Raw genomic sequence first — 19,616 nt, 5'->3', positions numbered from 1 at the left:
GCCTTGCCTCAGCTCTGGTCTTGGCCTAGTCCCTCTGTTCTGTCCCATGGTCTCTGTGATGCAGCCTTTGATGCCTCCATCTCAGTCTCTACCACTTCAGACAAAGATCTCAAGTATGTCCCACTAGGGCCTCTTACACCTTGATGGTCCAGCATTTCTCTGTGTTCCTGCTTCTGAGATGGCTTTTCCACATAACCATCCCTCCAAAATGGGATTTTAACCATAGCCATATAGGCTAGAATTGATAATACAATGCATAAGAGATGATGGCTAGATGGGCCTTATTCATTGACTACATCTCTTCATCTCTTTCTTAGGATCCCTGCTGGCATTGTAGGATAGGCATTGATTGGACTGCTAACCATAAGGTTCCAGAACCAAACTCTCTGGTATGGAGTCAATGCTGATTCCTAGGGATCCCCTATGGGTTTCTGAGTAGAAAGCCCAGGCTTTCTCCTACTGGTACTGGTAGTTTTGAACTGTCGACCATGCAGATTGCAACCCAGTGATTAACTGCTGTACCACCAGGGTTCTGAAGTTCTTACGGTTCAAATTTACCAACTGTTGCTCAGGGGAAAGATGAGACTCTTAGTTTCTGTAAGGATTTACAGCCTTGGAAAACCAATATAGGGTCATTGTGAGTTAGAATCAACTAGAGGGCGGTGATAGAATCTCTTTATAGATATTTTAATTTATGTATATATATATTGCTAACCCAGTTTTCTTTTGTTCTTTGGGCCTGTTTTTTTTCCTAATTGTTTTATTAGGGGCTCATAGAACTCTTATCACAATCCATATATATACGTACATCAATTGTATAAAGCACATCTGTACATTCTTTGCCCTAATCATTTTTTTTACATTTTATTAGGGGCTCATACAATTATTATCACAATCCACACATATACATACATCAATTGTGTAAAGCACATTCCTACATTCTTTGCCCTAATCATTTTGAAAGCATTTCCTCTCCACTTAAGCCCTTTGCATTAGGTCCTCTTTTTTTCCCCCCTCCCTCCCTTGCCCCCCCTCCCTCATGAGCCCTTGATAATTTATAGATTGTTATTTTGTCATATCTTTCCCTATCCGGAGTCTCCCTTACCCCCCGCCCCCCCACCCTTCTCTGCCGTCCGTCTCCCAGAGAGGAGGTCACATGTCGATCCTTGTAATCAGTTCCCCCTTTCCAACCCACTCACCCTCCACTCTCCCAGCATTGCCCCTCATACCATTGGTCCTGAAGTTATCATCCACCCTGGATTCCCTGTGCTTTCAGCTCCCATATGCACCAGTGTAGAATTAGGATCATGGTAGTTGGGGGGAGGAAGCATCCCGGATCCGGGGGAAAGCTGTGTTCTTTTTTTTTTTCTTTCTTTTTTTACATTTCATTAGTGGCTCATACAACTCTTATCACAATCCACACATATACATACATCAATTGTATAAAGCACATCCCTACATTCTTTGCCCTAATCACTCTCAAAGCATTTGCTCTTCACTTTACCTTTGCATCAGGTCCTCTTTTTTTTCTCCCCTCCCTCATGTGCCCTTGGTAATTTATACATTGTTATTTTGTCATATCTTTCACTATCCGGAGTCTCCTTTACCCCCCCCCCCACCCTTCTCTGCCGTCTGTCTCCCAGAGAGGAGGTCACATGTGGATCCTTGTAATCAGTTCCCCCTTTCCAACCCACTCACCCTCCACTCTCCCAGCATTGCCCCTCATACCAATGGTCCTGAAGTTATCATCCACCCTGGATTCCCTGTGCCTCCAGCTCCCATATGCACCAGTGTACAACCTCTGCCCTATCCAGTCCTGCAAGGTAGAATTCGGATCATGGTAGTTGGGGGAGGAAGCATCCAGGATCTGGGGGAAAGCTGTGTTCTTCATCGGTACTGCATCACACCCTGACTGACCCATCTCCTCTCCTAAACCCCTCTATGAGGGGATCTCCAGTGGCCGACAAATGGGCTTTGAGTCTCCACGCTGCACTTACCCCTTCATTCACTATGGTGTGTGTGTGTGTGTGTGTGTGTGTGTGTGTGTGTGTGTGTGTGTGTGTGTAAAATTAAAAACTTTTATACAATAGCCTATACTCCAGGATAAAGTGTAGCTATCTGCTTTATACTCCTCCTGGATCATTGCAGTATCCCCACTTTGGGAAACACTGCTATAGAGGGACAGGAGTATAGAAATACTTATAGTGCCCTCTCTGCAACAAACTTTGATTCACAGTTTTAAGGTAATAGTGTTGTGTGAGCTGAACTATATTAAGCTTATATTTTATAGGTCAAAAATGATTGGATGTTGGCACTTTAATTTCAAGCATCTTAATGTAATCTAACATTCCATCTTCCATAAATTTTGTTTTATTTTTAAAATACTAAATGAAAATTAATTGATTGCTAAGTTACTGTGTAAGCAAAATGAAAGAGCATGAAACTGAATCTTTTAAATGTATTTTTAAGTATTCCTGAGAAACAAGAGATTGGAAGACTTGATTTCCTTTGAAAAACAGTTTGTTCACTCCCTCAATGCATGAATATCTCCTTTTATTAAATTGGAACTCTATGATGCTCACTCTCCCGACACAACGTCTGGAGCCAAAGTGGGTGAACAAGTAAATATGGTGAAGAAAGCTGATGGTGCCCGGCTATCAAAAGAGATAGTGACTGGGGTCTTAAAGGCTTGAAGATAAACAAGCGGCCATCTAGCTCAGAAGCAACAAAGTCCACATGGAAGAACACACCAGCCTGTGTGATCGAGTGGTCCCGAAGGGATCAGTTACCAGGCATCAAAGAACAAAATATCATATCATTGACTGCACACCTCCATGATAGGATCGCTGAAGACAAATGGGTGCATAAGCAAATGTGGTGAAGAAAGCTGATGGTGCCTGGCTATCAAAAGAGATAGTGTCTGGGGTCTTAAAGGCTTGAAGGTGAAAAAGCGGCCATCTAGCTCAGAAGCAAAAAAGCCCACATGGAATAAGCACACCGGCCAGTGCGATCGCGAGGTGCCAAGGGACCAGGTATAAGGCATCATGCAAAAAAAAAAAGATATGTGTGTATGTATGTGTACATGTGTGTATATGTATATATGTATATGTATATATGTATATATATACCATATTAAATGAAGGGGGAAGTGCAGAGTGGAGACCCAAGGCCCAAGTGTCGGCCAATGGAGATCCCCTCATAGAGGGGTTTAGGAGAGGAGATGGGTTAATTAGGGTGCGAGGTAGTACCGATGAAGAACACAACTTTCCTCCAGATCCTGGATGCTTCCTCCCCCCAACTACCATGATACGAATTCTACCTTGCAGGGCTGGATAGGGCAGAGGCTGTACACTGGTACATATGAGGGCTGGAGGTACAGGGAATCCAAGGTGGATGATACCTTCAGGACCAAGGGTGTGAGGGATGATGCTGGGAGAGTGGAGGGTGAGTGGGTTGGAAAGGGGGTACTGATTACAAGGATCCACATGTGACCTCTTCCCTGGGAGAGGGACAGCAGCGAAGGGGGGTAAGGGAGACTCCGGATAGGGCAAGATATGACAAAATAACGATGTATAAATTTCCAAGTGCACACGAGGGAGGGGGGAAAGGGGAGGGAGGGGGAAAAAATAAAAAAGAGGACCTGATGCAAGGGGCTTAAGTGGAGAGCAAATGCCTTGAGAATGATTGGGGCAGGGAATGTATGGATGTGCTTTATACAATTGATGTATGTATATGTATGGATTGTGATAAGAGTTGTATGAGTCCCTAATAAAATGTAAAAAAGGAAAAGAGAAAAATATGATTAGGGCAAAGACTGTACAGATGTGCTTTATACAATTGATGTATGTATATGTATGAACTGTGATAAGAATTGTATGAGCCCCAGTAAATTGTTAAAAAGAAAAACAGTTTGTTTTTAGATGTATGTTCTTTTATCCTGATGGATTATGGGAAGGATCTGGTCAATCTAGTTGAGGTAAAATGCTCTTTTCTTTCTTGTTTGCCACTGTTATGTCCCTCATTTTTATTCCTTCTGATTAATATAGTGCATTGTTTGAGAGGAAAACGTCCAACTATGTAGTCTCCTTTTATCTAAATCCCTGGTTTCCTTATTGGTAATACCATCCATGTATACATTTGCAAAGCTTATTTTTCCCTTCCCGGTGACGTAGGAAATTGAGATCTTTAGGTTTAGGACCACAGTAAATATCTGGGAATTGTAAGGGTCCTAAGTACACAGAGGAGGACAGACACATAAAATACAGTACTTTTACTGTTCGGGCATTTATATAATCCCACTTCATGTTATGATCACTGCATATTTTAAAAGGTAATTTGGATAAAATATCTGATTTTCTTTTCAGGTACGGTGTCTAAGAGACTATGGAGAATTTGAAGTTGATGATGGTACCTCTGTGATACTAAGAAAAAACAGCCAGGTATTTATTGTCTTAAGAATGTATACTTTGAACTTCAATAAAAGTATTGAATGAAGAAAATGTTCGAATCAATAGTAAAATAATTACCTTGTGATGACAATTTATAGCACAGGCATTATGTTTAATATAGATCACCTTGTTTTGTACTTTTTGTAAATGTTAAGACTTACAAATATTGAATATACAATGGACTGCAAAAAGTGGGAAAATTCCATTCTGTGATTCCATTTATCTACCATGTGTTCTAAGCAATGTACTAGTAAAATTTTTATCTATTAATTACAAACAGATATAATTTTTATGAGTATATTACTTGGGCTTTGTTTGTTGTTTTTTCATTCTCTTTTGTTTTGTTTTTTCTATAGCACCTATATCTTTAGTGACTTCTTTAAGCATTAAAGAGGGCCACATCCTAAGAACTCATAGTTCTTAGATTGGGGCTAGATTTAAATGGGAGCACAAAATCCATTCACATATCTGTGGTTTATATATGTCTCTGGTTCACTTTAGAAACAACATTATCATTTTATGATAACGAAAACTTTTCAAACCATCTTCCTGGGACATAAGGTAACGATAGTGTGATTCATTTAGCTAATGATACAGAATTTAAAACACGGTTGAGAAAAGCATATAGAAGTATAGGCTGGTTTCAGACATCAATTCATGCTCGAATTGTTGACTTATATAGATTAAATTCAAGTTTCTGAACAATTTATTAAAAAATCTTTTCTGGGGGGACTCATACAGCTCTTATTACAATTCATCCATACATACATTGTGTCAAGCACATTTGTACATTTGTTGCCATATAATTTTCAAAACATTTTCTTTCTACTTGAGCCCTTGGTATCAGCTCCTCATTTTCACCCTCCTTCCCCCACCCTCCCTCACGAACCCTTGATTATTTATAAATTATTATTATTTTGGCATATCTCACACTGTCCAACGTCTCCCTTCACCCACTTTTCTGTTGTCTGTCCCCCATGGAGGAGTTTATATGTAGATCTTTATAATCCCTTGCCCCTTTCTACCCTACCTTCCCTCCACCCTCCCGGTATCGCCACTCTCACTACTAGTCCTCAGAGGGTCATCTGTCCTGGATTGCCTCTGTTTCTAGTTCCTGTCTGTACCAGTGTACATCCTCTGGTCTACCCGTATTTGTAAGGTAGAATTGGGATCATGATAGTGGGAGGGAGGAAGCATTAAAGAACTAGAGGAAAGCTGTATGTTTTATCTTTACTATACTATACCCTGACTGGTTTGTCTCCTCCCCAAGGCCCTTCTGTAAGGGTATGTCCAGTTGCCTATAGATGGGTTTTGTGTCCCCATTTCGCACTCCCACTCATCACAGTGATAGGACTTTTTGTTTTTTGATGCCTGATACCTGATCCCATTGACACCTCGTGATCACACAGGCTGGGCTGGACACTATTTACACAAATAATTAGGGTTGATGTTGGAACAAAACTTTCAACAAAATTCATTCCAAAAGGTAGCAACATGCATACCTGACTAATACATGTCATAACAAAATAAGAAGAGCATTAAAGTAGTAAATATTTGGTATTCCTGGATCACCATTCATTAGGCACCCTGAAGGCCAGAGAGTCAAACCAAAGTCCAATAACTGCCAATTCCATAACTTGGGATAGCAGTCATCATCTTCTCACACTGATGAATTTCAGTCTTAAATCAAAGGGCTCCTGATGAGTTTGAATGAAAGCCCAGTTTACAAACTCCAGTGAATGTAGCTTCCACAAGGATTCTTTCTGGTGTGGCCTATGAAAGATATTGTGTGCCTCCAAAGAACAATATTAAGTCCACGAGTCTGTAGCACACACCCTGGATTACCAAGAGCTGGATAGAAAGTAGGTCCAAAAGGTCCAATTAAGTGGGCCTCTACTCAAGTACTCCCTCAACGCAAGAACACTTTGTTCTAGTCACCTGGCATTCTGTGATAACCTTCCCGCCAGAATTGCTGAAGACAAATGGGTGCATAAGCAAATGTAATGAAGAAAGGTGATGGTGTCCAGCAATGCAAAGATATAGCATCTGGGGTCTTACAGGCTTGAAGATGAACAAGTGACTCTCTCTAAGAAGCAACAAAGCCCACATGGAAGAAGCACACCAGCTTGTGTGATAAAGAGGTGTCGAAGGGATCAGGTATCTGGCATCAAAGACCCAGAACAAAAAGCCTTATTGATGTGATTGAGGGGGAGGGTGGACTGGAGACCCCAAACCCATTTGTAGACAGCTGTGAGAGTAGTGGTAACAAGAGGGGGCACTGATCACAATGTAACCCCTCCTTGGGCATGGGCAGTAGAAAAGAGGGTAAAGAGAGACCTCGGACAGTGTAAGACATGAAAAATTAATAACAATTTATGAATTATTAAGAGTTCGTGAAGAAGGGAAGAGGGAAAAATGAGGAGCCCATGCCAAGGGCTCAAGTAGAATGAAATTGTTTTGAAAATGATGATGGCAACAATGAACAAATGTGCTAGACACAATGGATGGATGCATAGATTGTGATAAGAGCTGTATGAGCCCCCAAGAAAATGATTTTGATCAGAATTGTGTTCTATCTATAGATTTATTGCTTTCAGTAATATTCACATTTTGATTTTTCTGTAGTTTCCTTTGTACAGGTCTTTTGTTTCTTTGGTTAAGTTTATTCCCAGGTATTCATCTTTTGTATGGATATTATAAATGATATTGTTTTCTCTTTTTTATTTTTTTTCTTGATGTTTTTATTTTGGAGCTCTTCAATAGCATATTAAAATTGATTTCTGCTTATTAATCTTGTATGCCATTACTTTAACAGATTCGTTAGTACTTTCCAACAATCTTTCTGTGGAGTCCTTGGGGCTCTCACTATGTAAAATCATACTATCTGCAAATAGTGACACCTTGACCTATTTTTTGCCCAATTATATTCCTTTTATTTTAAAATTTTTTTGCTGTCTGTCTGGCTAAGATGTTTATTGTAGTACAATGTTGAATAAGAATATTGATGAGGGACACTCTTATCTACTTCCTGTTTTCATTTTTTCTAAATGATCGTGATCAGGTTTTGAGGATTATGCTCATTTCATAGAATGCGTGTGGGAGTTTGCTGTCAGTTTCTATATTTTGGAATAGTCTGCACAGAATTAGTTATGGCTCTTCCCTGAATACTTGCTAGCATTCTCCTGTGAAGGCAACATACATACTTCTTTAGAATCTTTCTTGGTTGGAAGTCTCTTGGTGACCTCTAATTCTTCTTTTGCTCTACATGTATCTTTTTATTTCATTTGGATCTTTTGTGATGGCACCCTTTTCATCTCAAATTCTAGATATTTGCATCTTTCTTTTCCTTTGTTAAGTTTTCTAGCAGTTTGTCGATTTTGTTAATCTTTTCATAACCAACTTTTTGTCTTGTTGATTTCCCCCCCATTTTTCAGTTCATTTATTTCTGCTTCAATTTTTATTAGTTCTTTCCCTTTATTGTTGAAGGACTTAGGTGGTTTCCCTCTTTCTACTTCTTGGAAGTGTTTTATTAGTATTGGTTTTGGATTTCTCTCATATTTCGTGTGTGTATTGATTGCTATAAATTGACTTCAGATAACTGCATTTGTTGTATCCGAGTTTTTGGTATGATGTGTTATAGGTTTGCTTGTTTTAAGGAGTTTCTTAATTTCTCGTTTTCGTTTACTCTAGTGTCCAGTCATTTTGAAATGGTATGTTGTTCAGTCTCCATGTGTTTGTCTTTTTGTTCCTTTTCTTTCTGTTGTAGATTTCCAGTTTTATAACATTGTGATCTGAGAAAATGAATTGTTGAATTCAAAATTCCTTTATTTTTTCCTCCTCAGGAAATAACCTTTATTTCTCCCTTGTATTTGAGGGATATTTTTGTTCAGTATAATATTCTTGGCTGGCTTCCTTCCGCCCCACCACCCCTTCCACCCGTCACAATTGTATATATGTCATTCCATTGTCTTCTTGCCTGCAGGTCTTTTGCTGACAAGTCTGAATTTATCCTTTTCAACTTTCCTTTGTAGATGACTTTTCCTTTTTCTCTAGCTGCCCTCAGATTCTCTCCTTTTCTTTATGTCTTGATGTTTTCTCTTTGGTTGTCCATTCTTCTCAGCTTGTTGAATAGTATGTTGAAATTTTCTTCCATGGTTTCTTGTACTATTCTCTGTAGATTTTTTTTTTTTTGGTGGTGTTCTTTTCCCAGCATTTCTTTTCTTTTTTCTTTTCTTAGATGGGTTCTTATGATAGTGTCCTACAGGATTTATTTGGATGCTTCCGGGTTTTTTTGTTGATTGCTTCTCTTGTCTACTGTCGTGAGGGTAATTGTCTTCAAGCTCATTTATTTTATTTTCCTTTTCCATTTTATTCCTCTAGCCTTTTACTATGTTGCCTAATTCAGTTATCTCATTGCTTATCTTCTAGAATCCTTTGGTTTAAGGATGTTAGTTTCTCAATTTCTTCTGTTTTTCTCATGAACATTCCCCAGATCTCTTGACCTAAGCATCATTCTTCTGAATTCTGTTACTGGTGGTTCACAATCACATCTTCAGACTATTCCATTGGTTTGAGTGCTACTTGGTTGTTCATGTTTGTTTTTCTTGAATTTGGAAGCTTTCTGTGCTTGACTGCTGTTTCTTCAGCATTGTGGTGTGTGAGCTGCTGGTCATACAGAGGTAGAGTTTGTCTAGTGACACAGGTGAGTTCTAATAGGAGCTGGAAAACATACAGTGGTGAAATGAAAAGAAGGGGAAAGGTGCCTAAGTGGGGATAGTGGCTGGGAAAAATAGAATAAAATAAAAGTAATGATAAGAATAAAGTAATGATAGTAATAAGTGACTGTGAATAAGCCAACAGACTTGCAAAAATAATGGGAAAATATTTTCAGAGGGGTAATCACAATAAGGAGCTCTGGTCACATAATGGTTATGTATTGAGTTGTAATCCGAAAGGTCAACATTTTAAAACCACCAGCTGCTCCGCCAAAAAAAGGAGACTTTCTATTCCCATAAACAGTTACAGTCTCAGAAACTCACCGGACAGTTTTACCCTGTCCTATAGGATCACTGTGAGTTGACACTTGCGGGCAGAGAGTTAATCTCAATTAATAGGTTTCATGGAAAGATATTTAATGAGAGAACAGCAAGAAAATAGAAAGATAATTGATAGAAGTACAAGGATCAAAAAAAAAAAAAACTTGGGTATGGTTGTGGGTACCAGATTCTGCTATTGTGGCAATGTGAATGAATGTGAGCATATCTGTGCACGTAGGAGGTCCTGGAAAGCCCATGCTAGAGTGGGTATGCTGGGATACACAGACCTGTCTCTTCCTGGGAGGAATGTGGATTCTCAGGAGGGTGGAGTCACTCCAGAAGAGGAAGTAGGAGATCAAAAAAGAGAGAGAGAGTATTAAAATAGAACAAAAGTACAAAATCCAAAATTATATATAATAAAGCTACCTTGTGGGTGGGGATTCCTGCTCTTTTAGTAGTCTGTGTGTACATGTATGCGGTATCACGGCGCTGGCACACGGGATGGAATGCCTTGTAGAACAAAGCAGGAAAAGAGGAGGAAGATGGGGAAATGGTACAAAGCGTACCTTGGGTACTGAGCATGTGTGTACCAAGCTGCCCAAGTGATCTGCTAGCTATCTGTGTCCCTAGAGGCCAGGGAGGTAGAGGGTTGGCTGGCTGACTGTCTTTTCTCAGGGGCCACGAAGAATCACGATGCTTGTAGAAGCAACTCATGTTGCTGCTCATCCGTAAAGGGGAGTCTGTCAGCAGGCCTTGCTGCTTTCCACTTTGAGAAACTTGGGTCAACTTGGCTTTTAAGTTGAATTTCTTGCTACCAGGAAGTGCAGAATCTCTCTCATAGTGGAAACTCTTTGGTAGTTGCTGAGCACATCTTCCCGGGCTTGTTATATGGTGGCCATCTTACCCCATTTTCTGTCTTTTTCTACTTGAGGTATTATAGTAGTATAGATGTATTTTTTTTCTCACAACAACAACCTTACATTATTTATTGTTAAACTTGATTAGGAAGTAAAAAAACAAGGAATAAACCAGATTATTTGCCGATTGAAGTTCAATTCATCAGATGGGGACAAAAATCTTAATTCATGATATGAGCCTGGGAAAATGCGGCCATGCGTGCCATCCTTCAGGGGGCTCCTTACAGACCCAGCTTGGTTCTTCTCCAATGTCTTCTCTTGGAGTTGTACCTGATTTTATTACCGGTTTTCATTCGAATCCATTGGGGAATGGGCAGATTCTGCTTCTGTTTCTTGGCCAGGAATCTCTTGATCCTGAAATTCTTATGAGATGACATGGTGAAGTCGGAGCACCACCACACTCGGGGTGGCAGAGAGACGGAGAGGTAGATGTATTTTTTAATATCATTTTACTAGGGGCTCTTACACCTCTTATAGCAACCCATATATCAATTGTATCAAGCACATTTGTACATATGTTGTCACCATTATTTTCAAAACATTTTCTAATTGAGGCCTTGGTATCAGCTCCTGTTTTATTTCCCTCCTTCCCTCCCTCACCCTCATGACTCCTTGTTAAATTATAAATTATTATTATTTTCATATTTTACACTGTCTGCAGTCTCCCTTTACTCTGTTGCTTGTCCCCTGCAGGTGGGGAGTGGCTTATATGTCGATCATTGTGACTGGTTTTCCTTTTCTCCCTTTCCTCTCCCATCTTCCCCTTCCCCTCATGGTATTGCTACTCCCATTACTGTTCCTGAGGGATTTATCTGTCCTGGATTCCGTGTACCAAGAGCTCTGATATGTACTAGGGTACATGTTCCTGTCAAGCCAGATTTGTAAGCTAGAACTGGGGTCAGGATAGTGGGGTGCCAAGGTCAATTAAAGAGCTAGAGTAGTGTGTATTTTGTTGGTGCTAAACTTCACCCTGACTGACTTGACCCTTCTGTGAAGAGATGTCCAATTGTTTACAAATGGGCCTTGGGTCTCCACTTCAAACCCCCCCCCCCAATTCATATCTATATGATGGTTTGTTTTGGGTCATCTGATACCTGATCCTGTTGACACCTTGTGATCACACAGGCTGTGTGCTTCTTTCATGTGGGTTTTATTGCTTCCCTGCTAGATGGCCGCTTGTTTAACTTCAAGCCTTTAAGACCCCAAACACTGTATCTTTTCATAGCTAGGCACCATCAGCTTTCTTCACCACATTTGCTAATGCACCCATTTGAATTTAGCTATCATGTCAGGAAGGTGAGCATCACAGAATGCCAGGTTATTAGAAGGAAGTGTTCTTGCGTTGCGGGAGGACTTGAATAGAGAACCAATATTCATCTGCAACCTTAATATTAAACATAAATATATGAACATAGACCCATATCCCTATCATTATATAAGTATATTTTTATATATGTGTGTATATTTACACCTCTATAAATGTCTTTTGCCTCCAACAAACGATCCTTGAACTAACTACAAGTTTTCTTTCTTGATGTGTTTTGTTTTGTTCTTTGTCAGTGATTTGTTGTTGTTTTGTTGTCTGGTTGTATACTGTTGCTTTGTTTTCCTCTGTCTTATTTTCGTGCATGTTATTGTCTCCACAGGTCTGTCTAAATAAGACAGGCTGGATGAACTATCTGGAGGAAAAACAATGGACCGACAGTTCCGGGGGGGGCTTGGGATAGGGGAAGTGGGGGGGTAAGGAAGTGGTGTTAACAAACCCAGGGACAAGGGAACAACATGGGACCCAAAATGGTAGTGAGGAGGGAGTGGCAGGCCTGGTAGGGAATGATCAAGGGTAAGGTTACATAAAGAAGAGGTATAGCTGTAACCCAGGTGGGGATGGAGCTTGGTAGTAGGGCAGGAGGAAAGTCAAGGGAGATGGAGGAAAGAGCTAGGAGTCAAAGGGCATTTATAGAGGTCTAGACAAAGACATGTACATGCAAATATATATATGAGGATGGGGAAATAGATCTATGTTTCTGTATTTATAGGTTTAGTTTTAAGGTGGCAGAAGGACCTTGGACCTCTACTCAAGCACTCCCTCAATGCATGAATACTTTCTTTTATTAAGTTGGCACTCTACGATGCTCACCCTCCCTACACAACTGCTGAAGCCAAAGTGCGTGAACAAGTAAATGTAGTGAAGAAAGCTGATGGTGCCCGGCTATCAAACGAGATAGTGTCTGGGGTCTTAAAGGCTTGAAGGTGAACAAGCGGCCATCTAACTCAGAAGGCACAAAGCCCACATGGAAGAACACACCAGCCTGTGTGATCGCGTGGTCCTGAAGGGATCAGTTATCAGGTATCAAAGAACAAAAAAATCATATCATTGGGTGCACACCTCCATGATACGATCACCAATGACAAACGGGTGCATAAGCAAATGTGGCGAAGAAAGCTGATGGTACCCGGCCATCAAAAGAGATAGTGTCTGGGGTCTTAAAGGCTTGAAGGTGAACAAGCGGCCATCTAGCTCAGAAGCAATAAAGCCCACATGGAAGAAGCACACCAGCCTGTGCAATCACGAGGTGCCAAAGGCATCATGCAAAAAAAAAAAAAATATATATATATATATATATACCGTAGTGAATGAAGGGGGAAGTGCAGAGTGGAGACCCAAAGCCCATTTGTCAACCACTGGAGATCCCCTCATAGAGGGGTTTAGGAGAGGAGATGGGTCAGTCAGGGTGCGATGTAGTACCGATGAAGAACACAGCTTTCCCCCAGATCCTGGATACTTCCTTCCCCCAACTACCATGATCCGAATTCTACCTTGCAGGACTGGATAGGGCAGAGGTTGTATGTACACTGGTGCATATGGGAGCTGGAGACACAGGGAATCCAGGGTGGATGATACCTTCAGGACCAGGGGTCTGAGGGGTGATACTAGGAGAGTGAGGGTGAGTGGGTTGGAAAGGGGGAACCGATTACAAGGATCCACATGTGACCTCCTCCCTGGGAGATGGACGGCAGAGAAAGGGAGGAAGGGAGCCTCCGGATAGGGAAAGATATGACAAAATAACAATCTATAAATTATCAAAGGCTCATGAGGGAGGGGGGACCGGGGAGGGAGGGGGAAAAAAAGAGGACCTGATGCAAAGGGCTTAAGTGGAGAGCAAATGCTTTGAAAATGATTAGGGCAAAGAATGTAGGGGTGTGCTTTATACAATTTATGTATGTATTTGTATGGATTGTGATAAGAGTTGTATGAGCCCCTAATAAAATGTAAAAAAAAATGTCTTTTGCCTCCTTTCCTCCTCTATTTCCCTTTACTTTCCTCCTGTCCCACTATCATGTTTGACCTTCATTTGGCTCTCAGTAATTCCTCTTTCAGCTACATTGCACTTGATCTAACCCCACCAGGCATTCTACACCTTCCTCTCCATCAATTTTAGATCTCTTGTTGTTCCCTGTCCGTGGGTCTGTTGGCTCCCCTCCCCCTTCCCTAGCTCTCCCTTTCTATTATCCCCTGGAACCGTCGGTCCCATTTTCTTCTCAGGATTGTAGGATTTGAATTTTTCTAATATGGTTATAAAGTTCTTTCCTGTTGTTTTGTTTATATAGTGGATAACATTGATTGTTTTTCTAATATGTAACCATCATTGCACCCTTGTTATGAATTCATGTTGGTCATGATGATTTACTTTACTGAGATATTTATTGTTGGCTTTATTAGGTAGGGTTTTGTTGAGATATTTTTACATTTATGTTCATAAGGGATATTGCTGTATTATTTTCTTTCCTGGCTATGTTTCTGTCTGATTTGGGTATAATGATTTTACAAGTTTCATAAAATGAATTTGGGGACTTTCCATTTTTATTATGTCCTACAATGGTTTGAATAAAATTGGTGTCAACTCTTCTTTGAATGTATTGGGAGTTTTTAATTGCATGACTTGTTTCTCTTTTCAATATGTATGTTTACTTTTCCTGCTTCAGTGTGTTCGTGTATGATAGATGGTGGTGTTGTTGCTGTTATTGGAAGGTGCTGTGGAGTTATTCCAACTCAGTGTTCCTATGGACAATAGAGCAAAACCCTGCCCCATACTGTGCAGTCCTCACTATTGTTCTTATCTTTGAGCCCAGTGATGCAGCTACTGTGTCAATCCATCTTGTTGAAGGTTTTCCTCGGTTCTAAAACCCGGTACTTTTATCATGCGTGGGACACGTCTCCAAGGTCTGTCTCCCTGGACAACATGTCCAAAGTACATTAAACCAAGTCTCGTCATTTTCTGCTACAGAGCCTTCTGGATGCACTTTTTCTAAGACAATTTTTGTTTTCAGTTCCTCTTTTTAAGTAACTTATTTTTCCTCAATTGCTGTCAGGATTCCTGTCATTTGTAACTTTCATCATGATATGTCATGATTATTTTATTTCAGTCAGCCCTGCTTTTGGTTTGTTTAGCTTCATGAGTACATTTGTTACCATGTCATGATATATTAAGGAAGTTTCCTTCTCTCTGCTCTTTTGATTGTTTTGTTTGTTTCTTCCTGTTTTTTTGTCCAATCACACATAATGTACTTGATGTTGTCCCACAGAATTCTGTGATTTTCTCTAGATTTTCTTGTCTATTTTAAAAATTATTCCTTTACCAAATTAGGTTGAGAGATTTTCTTTAATCTCACTGATGAACTCTCTCTGATTCAATTCTAGTCCATTTGCTCTTTTTTAAAATTAAAAGATCATACTACTGGGGACTCAGTTAGTTTATTGTGCCAACCTGGCCGATAAACACATGTGGGGTTAATTGAAGGGCAGAGGGATAAATGGCTCAGTGAGCCTCACCTTTCTAGTTCTCGGGTCTCTTGCTTTGTGGTCACACCAGGGTGCAACTGCTTTCGCAGTTCCCTGCTTCAGCTTGCAAGACAGACTTCCTGCAAGACATCCCCAGGGAGAAGCCACATGAACGTACCCCGATGCAGCCCTGGGTGCTGGAGCACCCACGTGGAGACCCCTGCCAGCGCTGAGATGCTTACATATTCATTGACTCAGCTTTCCTCTGCAGTCGACATCATTGTGTCTGTTTTGTGAGATGGAGCAGGACTTTGTGGACTGTTATTGGACTAATGGGTTAATGTTGGACTTGTGGGCTTGGGCAGCACTGGGTTGGGATATTTTCTTGATGCGCACTTAACCTTTACATACAACTCTCTCTTATACACAAGTTGCTGTAGATTTACTTCTCCAAAGTACCTAGACTAATAAAGGGGCTCTTAGAGCTCTTATAACAATCAATACATCAATTGTATCAAGCATATTTGTACATATGTTGCCAAGATTATTTTCTAAACATTTACTTTCTATTTGAGCCCTTACTATTAGACGCCAGGGACTCTCAAGGGGCAGGATTGTACTAGGAGGCCAAGAGGTGCAGTCCTTATGCCCTTGTGATGATACTGGCCTTGCTGTGCCCCAGGGTCAGTTAGCCCCTAGGGCAAGGCAGGGCATGAAGTGAGACCAGTGTTAAGAGCTCCGCTGGTGTAGGCAGTCCCCAAAGGAGAGAGGGCCACCGTTGATCCCAAACCCTAGCGAGGTGATCTCCTGGCTGTCTTTTCAGGCAAGTGGGGGAGATATGTCAGTTACGTGGGCGCTGACAGAAAATGAACCAGCCATGTGATGGACATGGGGCTTAGAGGAGCCAGCAGAGAGCAGGCTGCCACGGTCAGGCCTTATCAGGGGTTTAGAGGCCAGGGTCAAAATATCAGTCCCTCTTTTTCCCCTCCCTCCCCACCCCACCTTGACCCCTTGATAAATTATAAATTATTATTATTTTCATATCTTAACCAACCACTCTCTCCCGTCACCCTTGGTTTCTGTTGATCGTCCCCCTGGGGTGGGGGTGTGGTTATGTGTCAATCATTGGAGTCACCTTTCTCCTGCCCTCCTGGTATCACTACTTCCATTGTTATTCCTTGATTCAGTGTGTGTCTCGAGCTCTTATCTGTATCTGTGTACATGTTCTGGTCTAGCCCGCAGTGAAAGGCAGGACTGGAGTCATGGTAGTGGGGGGTGAGGAACCTCAAGGAACCAGAGGAATATTGTATATTTCATTGGTGTTATACTGCATCCTAGTTGACTCATCCCTTGTGACCCTTTTGCAAGGAGATGTTCCATTATCTACAGATGGATTTGGGGGGGGGGTGTGGGGTGTGTGTGTGTGTGTGTTTTGGGTCTTCTGATGCCTGTTACCTGATCCCATCTCATGATCACACAGGCTGGTGTGCTTCTTCCATGTGGGTTTGTTTATCAGCTAGACAGCTGCTTGTTTAACCTCAAGCCTTTTAGATCCCAGATGCTATATCTTTTGATAGAAGAGGTACCATCAGCTTTCATTTTTTTTTTTATTATTAGCATGGTGTGTTTTATTTTTGCAGTACTTTCACATATCCTGCTCCAATTAGTGATACTTATTTTCCCCAGAGATAAAGAAAACAAGGGAATGGGTTATTAAGCTAAACTGAAATAAGGTATGAATAGCAAACTAGTAAATGTACAAGTAATTTTCTCACATAACACTTGATCACTAGAGTATGAATAGCAGCTTCTCCAACTCTGACACCAAGCGATTACATTTAACGCGATGGAAAGTTAATGTCCAAGCCTGGGTGAGCAGCATCTGACACTTGTCAGAGCCAGTCTTAGTTTTCTGTTGTTGTTGTGGTCGGGTGCTGTCGAACCAGCTCCACCTCACAGTGACCCTCTAGACAAGAGAGCACACCCCATCCAGTCCTGAACCATCCCCAGTATCGCTCTATTTTTGCATCATTGTTGCAGGCAATCCATCAGCTTTCTTTACCACATTTGCTTGTGCACCCATTTTGTCTTCACCGATCATGCCAGGAGGGTGAGCATCACAACATGCCAGGTTCTTAGAACAAAGTATTCTTGTATTGAAGGCAGGCCCTGAGCAGAGACCTAACGTCCATCTACTACACCAATGTCTTGCCATATATGATGTACATAGACCAATACCTCTATTTTTATGAATTAATGTATTTACATAGGTACACACTTATGCTTATACCTCTATCTATAGCTTTGCTTCCTAGATCTTTCCTGTTTCTTTTTACCTTTCTTCTACCTCACCATCACACTCACCCTTCTTCCACCTTAGTAGTTCTTCTCAGCTAAATTGCTGTTACCCCAACACCACCAGGATCTCTATGTCCTCCTCATTGTTGATTTTAATTCCTTAGTTATTCCCGTCTTTGGCGTTGTTTGCTTACCACTCCCTTCCCCTGCCTCCTTCTACTCGCAAAGTCCTTTGCTCTTCTAATGCGTTATCTGTTTCTCTCATCTTAGTATTAATCTTCTGAATTTCTCTTTGCTGTGGTGTACGGTTTCTAGTTTCAATTGATGTGTTATTTTAGTGCTTTCCTGAATTACTCTAGTGTGTGTGTGTGTGTTCAGTTTTTCTTTAGCTTCGCAATCTTTCCTTTCTCCCGGTTCATTGATAGTATAAAAGTATAATTTTTAATAGTTTATCAGGTAATTTCAATGCCTTTTCTTCCTGAAAAAAGGTCTTCTAGCTCTATATTGGTCATGTGCTTCAGCTGTTCTGTCTTGTTTCTTCATATAAACTTAAATTGTCTTTGCCACTGAGATGTTGTAGTATTAGTGTTTTTGTGTTTAATTGATCTTAGTATCTTGAGACTGCAGACACTCCACCTATCTACTGGTTGTTGTAAAGGATAATTTGAGAATGTGTGTAGTACTGTTTGTTGTTATTATAGCACAGTTAGCAATGGTTTGTTTGGTGGTCTCACTTACGTAAAGATGATCAGGTGGTACAGGAGTATGTAGTGTCTGTCACTGTATAGGTATGACTACAGTCATAGAGGTGGCTAGGCCTGCGATTGCTGTCCACTGTCAGGTAGAACAGGAAGGGACAAAAAAAATTGCCAACGAAGAAATAATTTTTGAAAAAGAAACCAGCAAGAGACAGCGGACAAACAAGAGCAAGTGAAAGGAATTTAATAACTAGAAGTGTGTGTGTGTGTGTGTGTGTGTGTGTGTGTGTGTGTGTGTCAAAAACCAAGGTAGAGAAAAATAAAAGAGAAGCTAATCAAAACATAAAAAAGGAAAGGAAGGGAACTGGAAAAGTAAATTAAAATGGAAAGAATAGAAGTAGAAGCAGAAATAAAGAAGAAAGCAGAGTGCAGACGTGATTAAAATAAATAAAAGGAAGTGAAGGAAAAGGAAAAACAAAGAGAAAACTTGGGGTGAGGACCTTTTTGTATAGGTCACAGCCTCTAGGGGGTTGAATATTGATTCCAGATGGAGCTTGGCAGGCCTATCTGTTTTCTGTGGTCCACGCACCTGATCCAGTAGGGCGTTTTTACAGCTTAGGTGATAGCTGAGGGGATTCTTTCTGGTAGAGAAGCAGCTGGGTCAGAATGGCTAATCATGGGGGAACTTTCCACGTGTCCAAGAGCAGCGAGGGATCCAGCAGTGTATTTTTTGCTAGTGCTTTGAGGAGAATCTCAAGCATTTCTGGGCATGGGGGTGATAATCCATCTCTAGGCATGGGGATGTTAAACCATGAGGGCATAGCTTTGTCTTCAAGCAGAAATGGACTTACAAGGATATCTCTGTCTGGTGTATGGGTGAAGGTAGGGGCTGGCAATTGTGATATCAGGAGGGTGTGGGAAACAAGTGAGGATCCTTTCTTAGTGCCAGCTACCAATGTGCCAGGCTTCTGTCTGGATGGAATGCGTCAGGCTAGCTGACAATTCACCTGTCTGTTCTTGCACCACTTTTGTTTCCCTTCATCTTCTAGTTAGTTTTCAGTCCACTTTTCTATAATTTCTTCTGAAGCTCAAGGTTCCAAGATTACCTAGTTTTACTAGATCTCTTGTATCTTTGTTGTAAGTTGTCTGTATAGTTATTCATTATACCTGATGTCCTTAATTCATAAGTTCTTCTTTTTTTAAAAAAAATATATACTAGTTACACTCCTGGAAAATTCAGGGTTTATTAAAGTTGGGCAAAAAACCACTTCTGTGTTTACAAGTTTCTTATTGAATTTAATTTAAACTATACAATTCATTTAAGTAATTCTGATTAAAATACCAATAGCTTTAACAAAATTTGAATAAAGCAATAAATATAGTAAAGTTAACTTAATTCCTTATTAACTACTTGTTGCTGTTGAGTTGATTATGATCTA

At 40.7% G+C, this 19,616-nt stretch overlaps 1 protein-coding gene across 1 annotated transcript in view; it reads left to right on the top strand.

Annotated features, from left to right (window-relative positions):
• LOC142436080 (DNA replication complex GINS protein PSF1-like) overlaps window positions 1–19,616 on the top strand; it is a gene marked incomplete at its 5' end in the record, with an annotated part of 34,052 nt that overhangs the window by 13,875 nt on the left and 561 nt on the right. The window contains one exon of the mRNA XM_075540000.1: window positions 4,365–4,439. Coding sequence (XP_075396115.1) covers window positions 4,365–4,439 — 75 coding nt within the window. The remainder of the gene's footprint in view (window positions 1–4,364; window positions 4,440–19,616) is intronic.

The sequence above is a fragment of the Tenrec ecaudatus genome, unplaced genomic scaffold (assembly GCF_050624435.1).
Source record: "Tenrec ecaudatus isolate mTenEca1 unplaced genomic scaffold, mTenEca1.hap1 Scaffold_148, whole genome shotgun sequence".
Lineage (NCBI taxonomy): Eukaryota > Metazoa > Chordata > Mammalia > Afrosoricida > Tenrecidae > Tenrec > Tenrec ecaudatus.
Note: the sequence above shows the minus strand (reverse complement) of the source record. Positions and strands in the feature narration are given on the sequence as shown.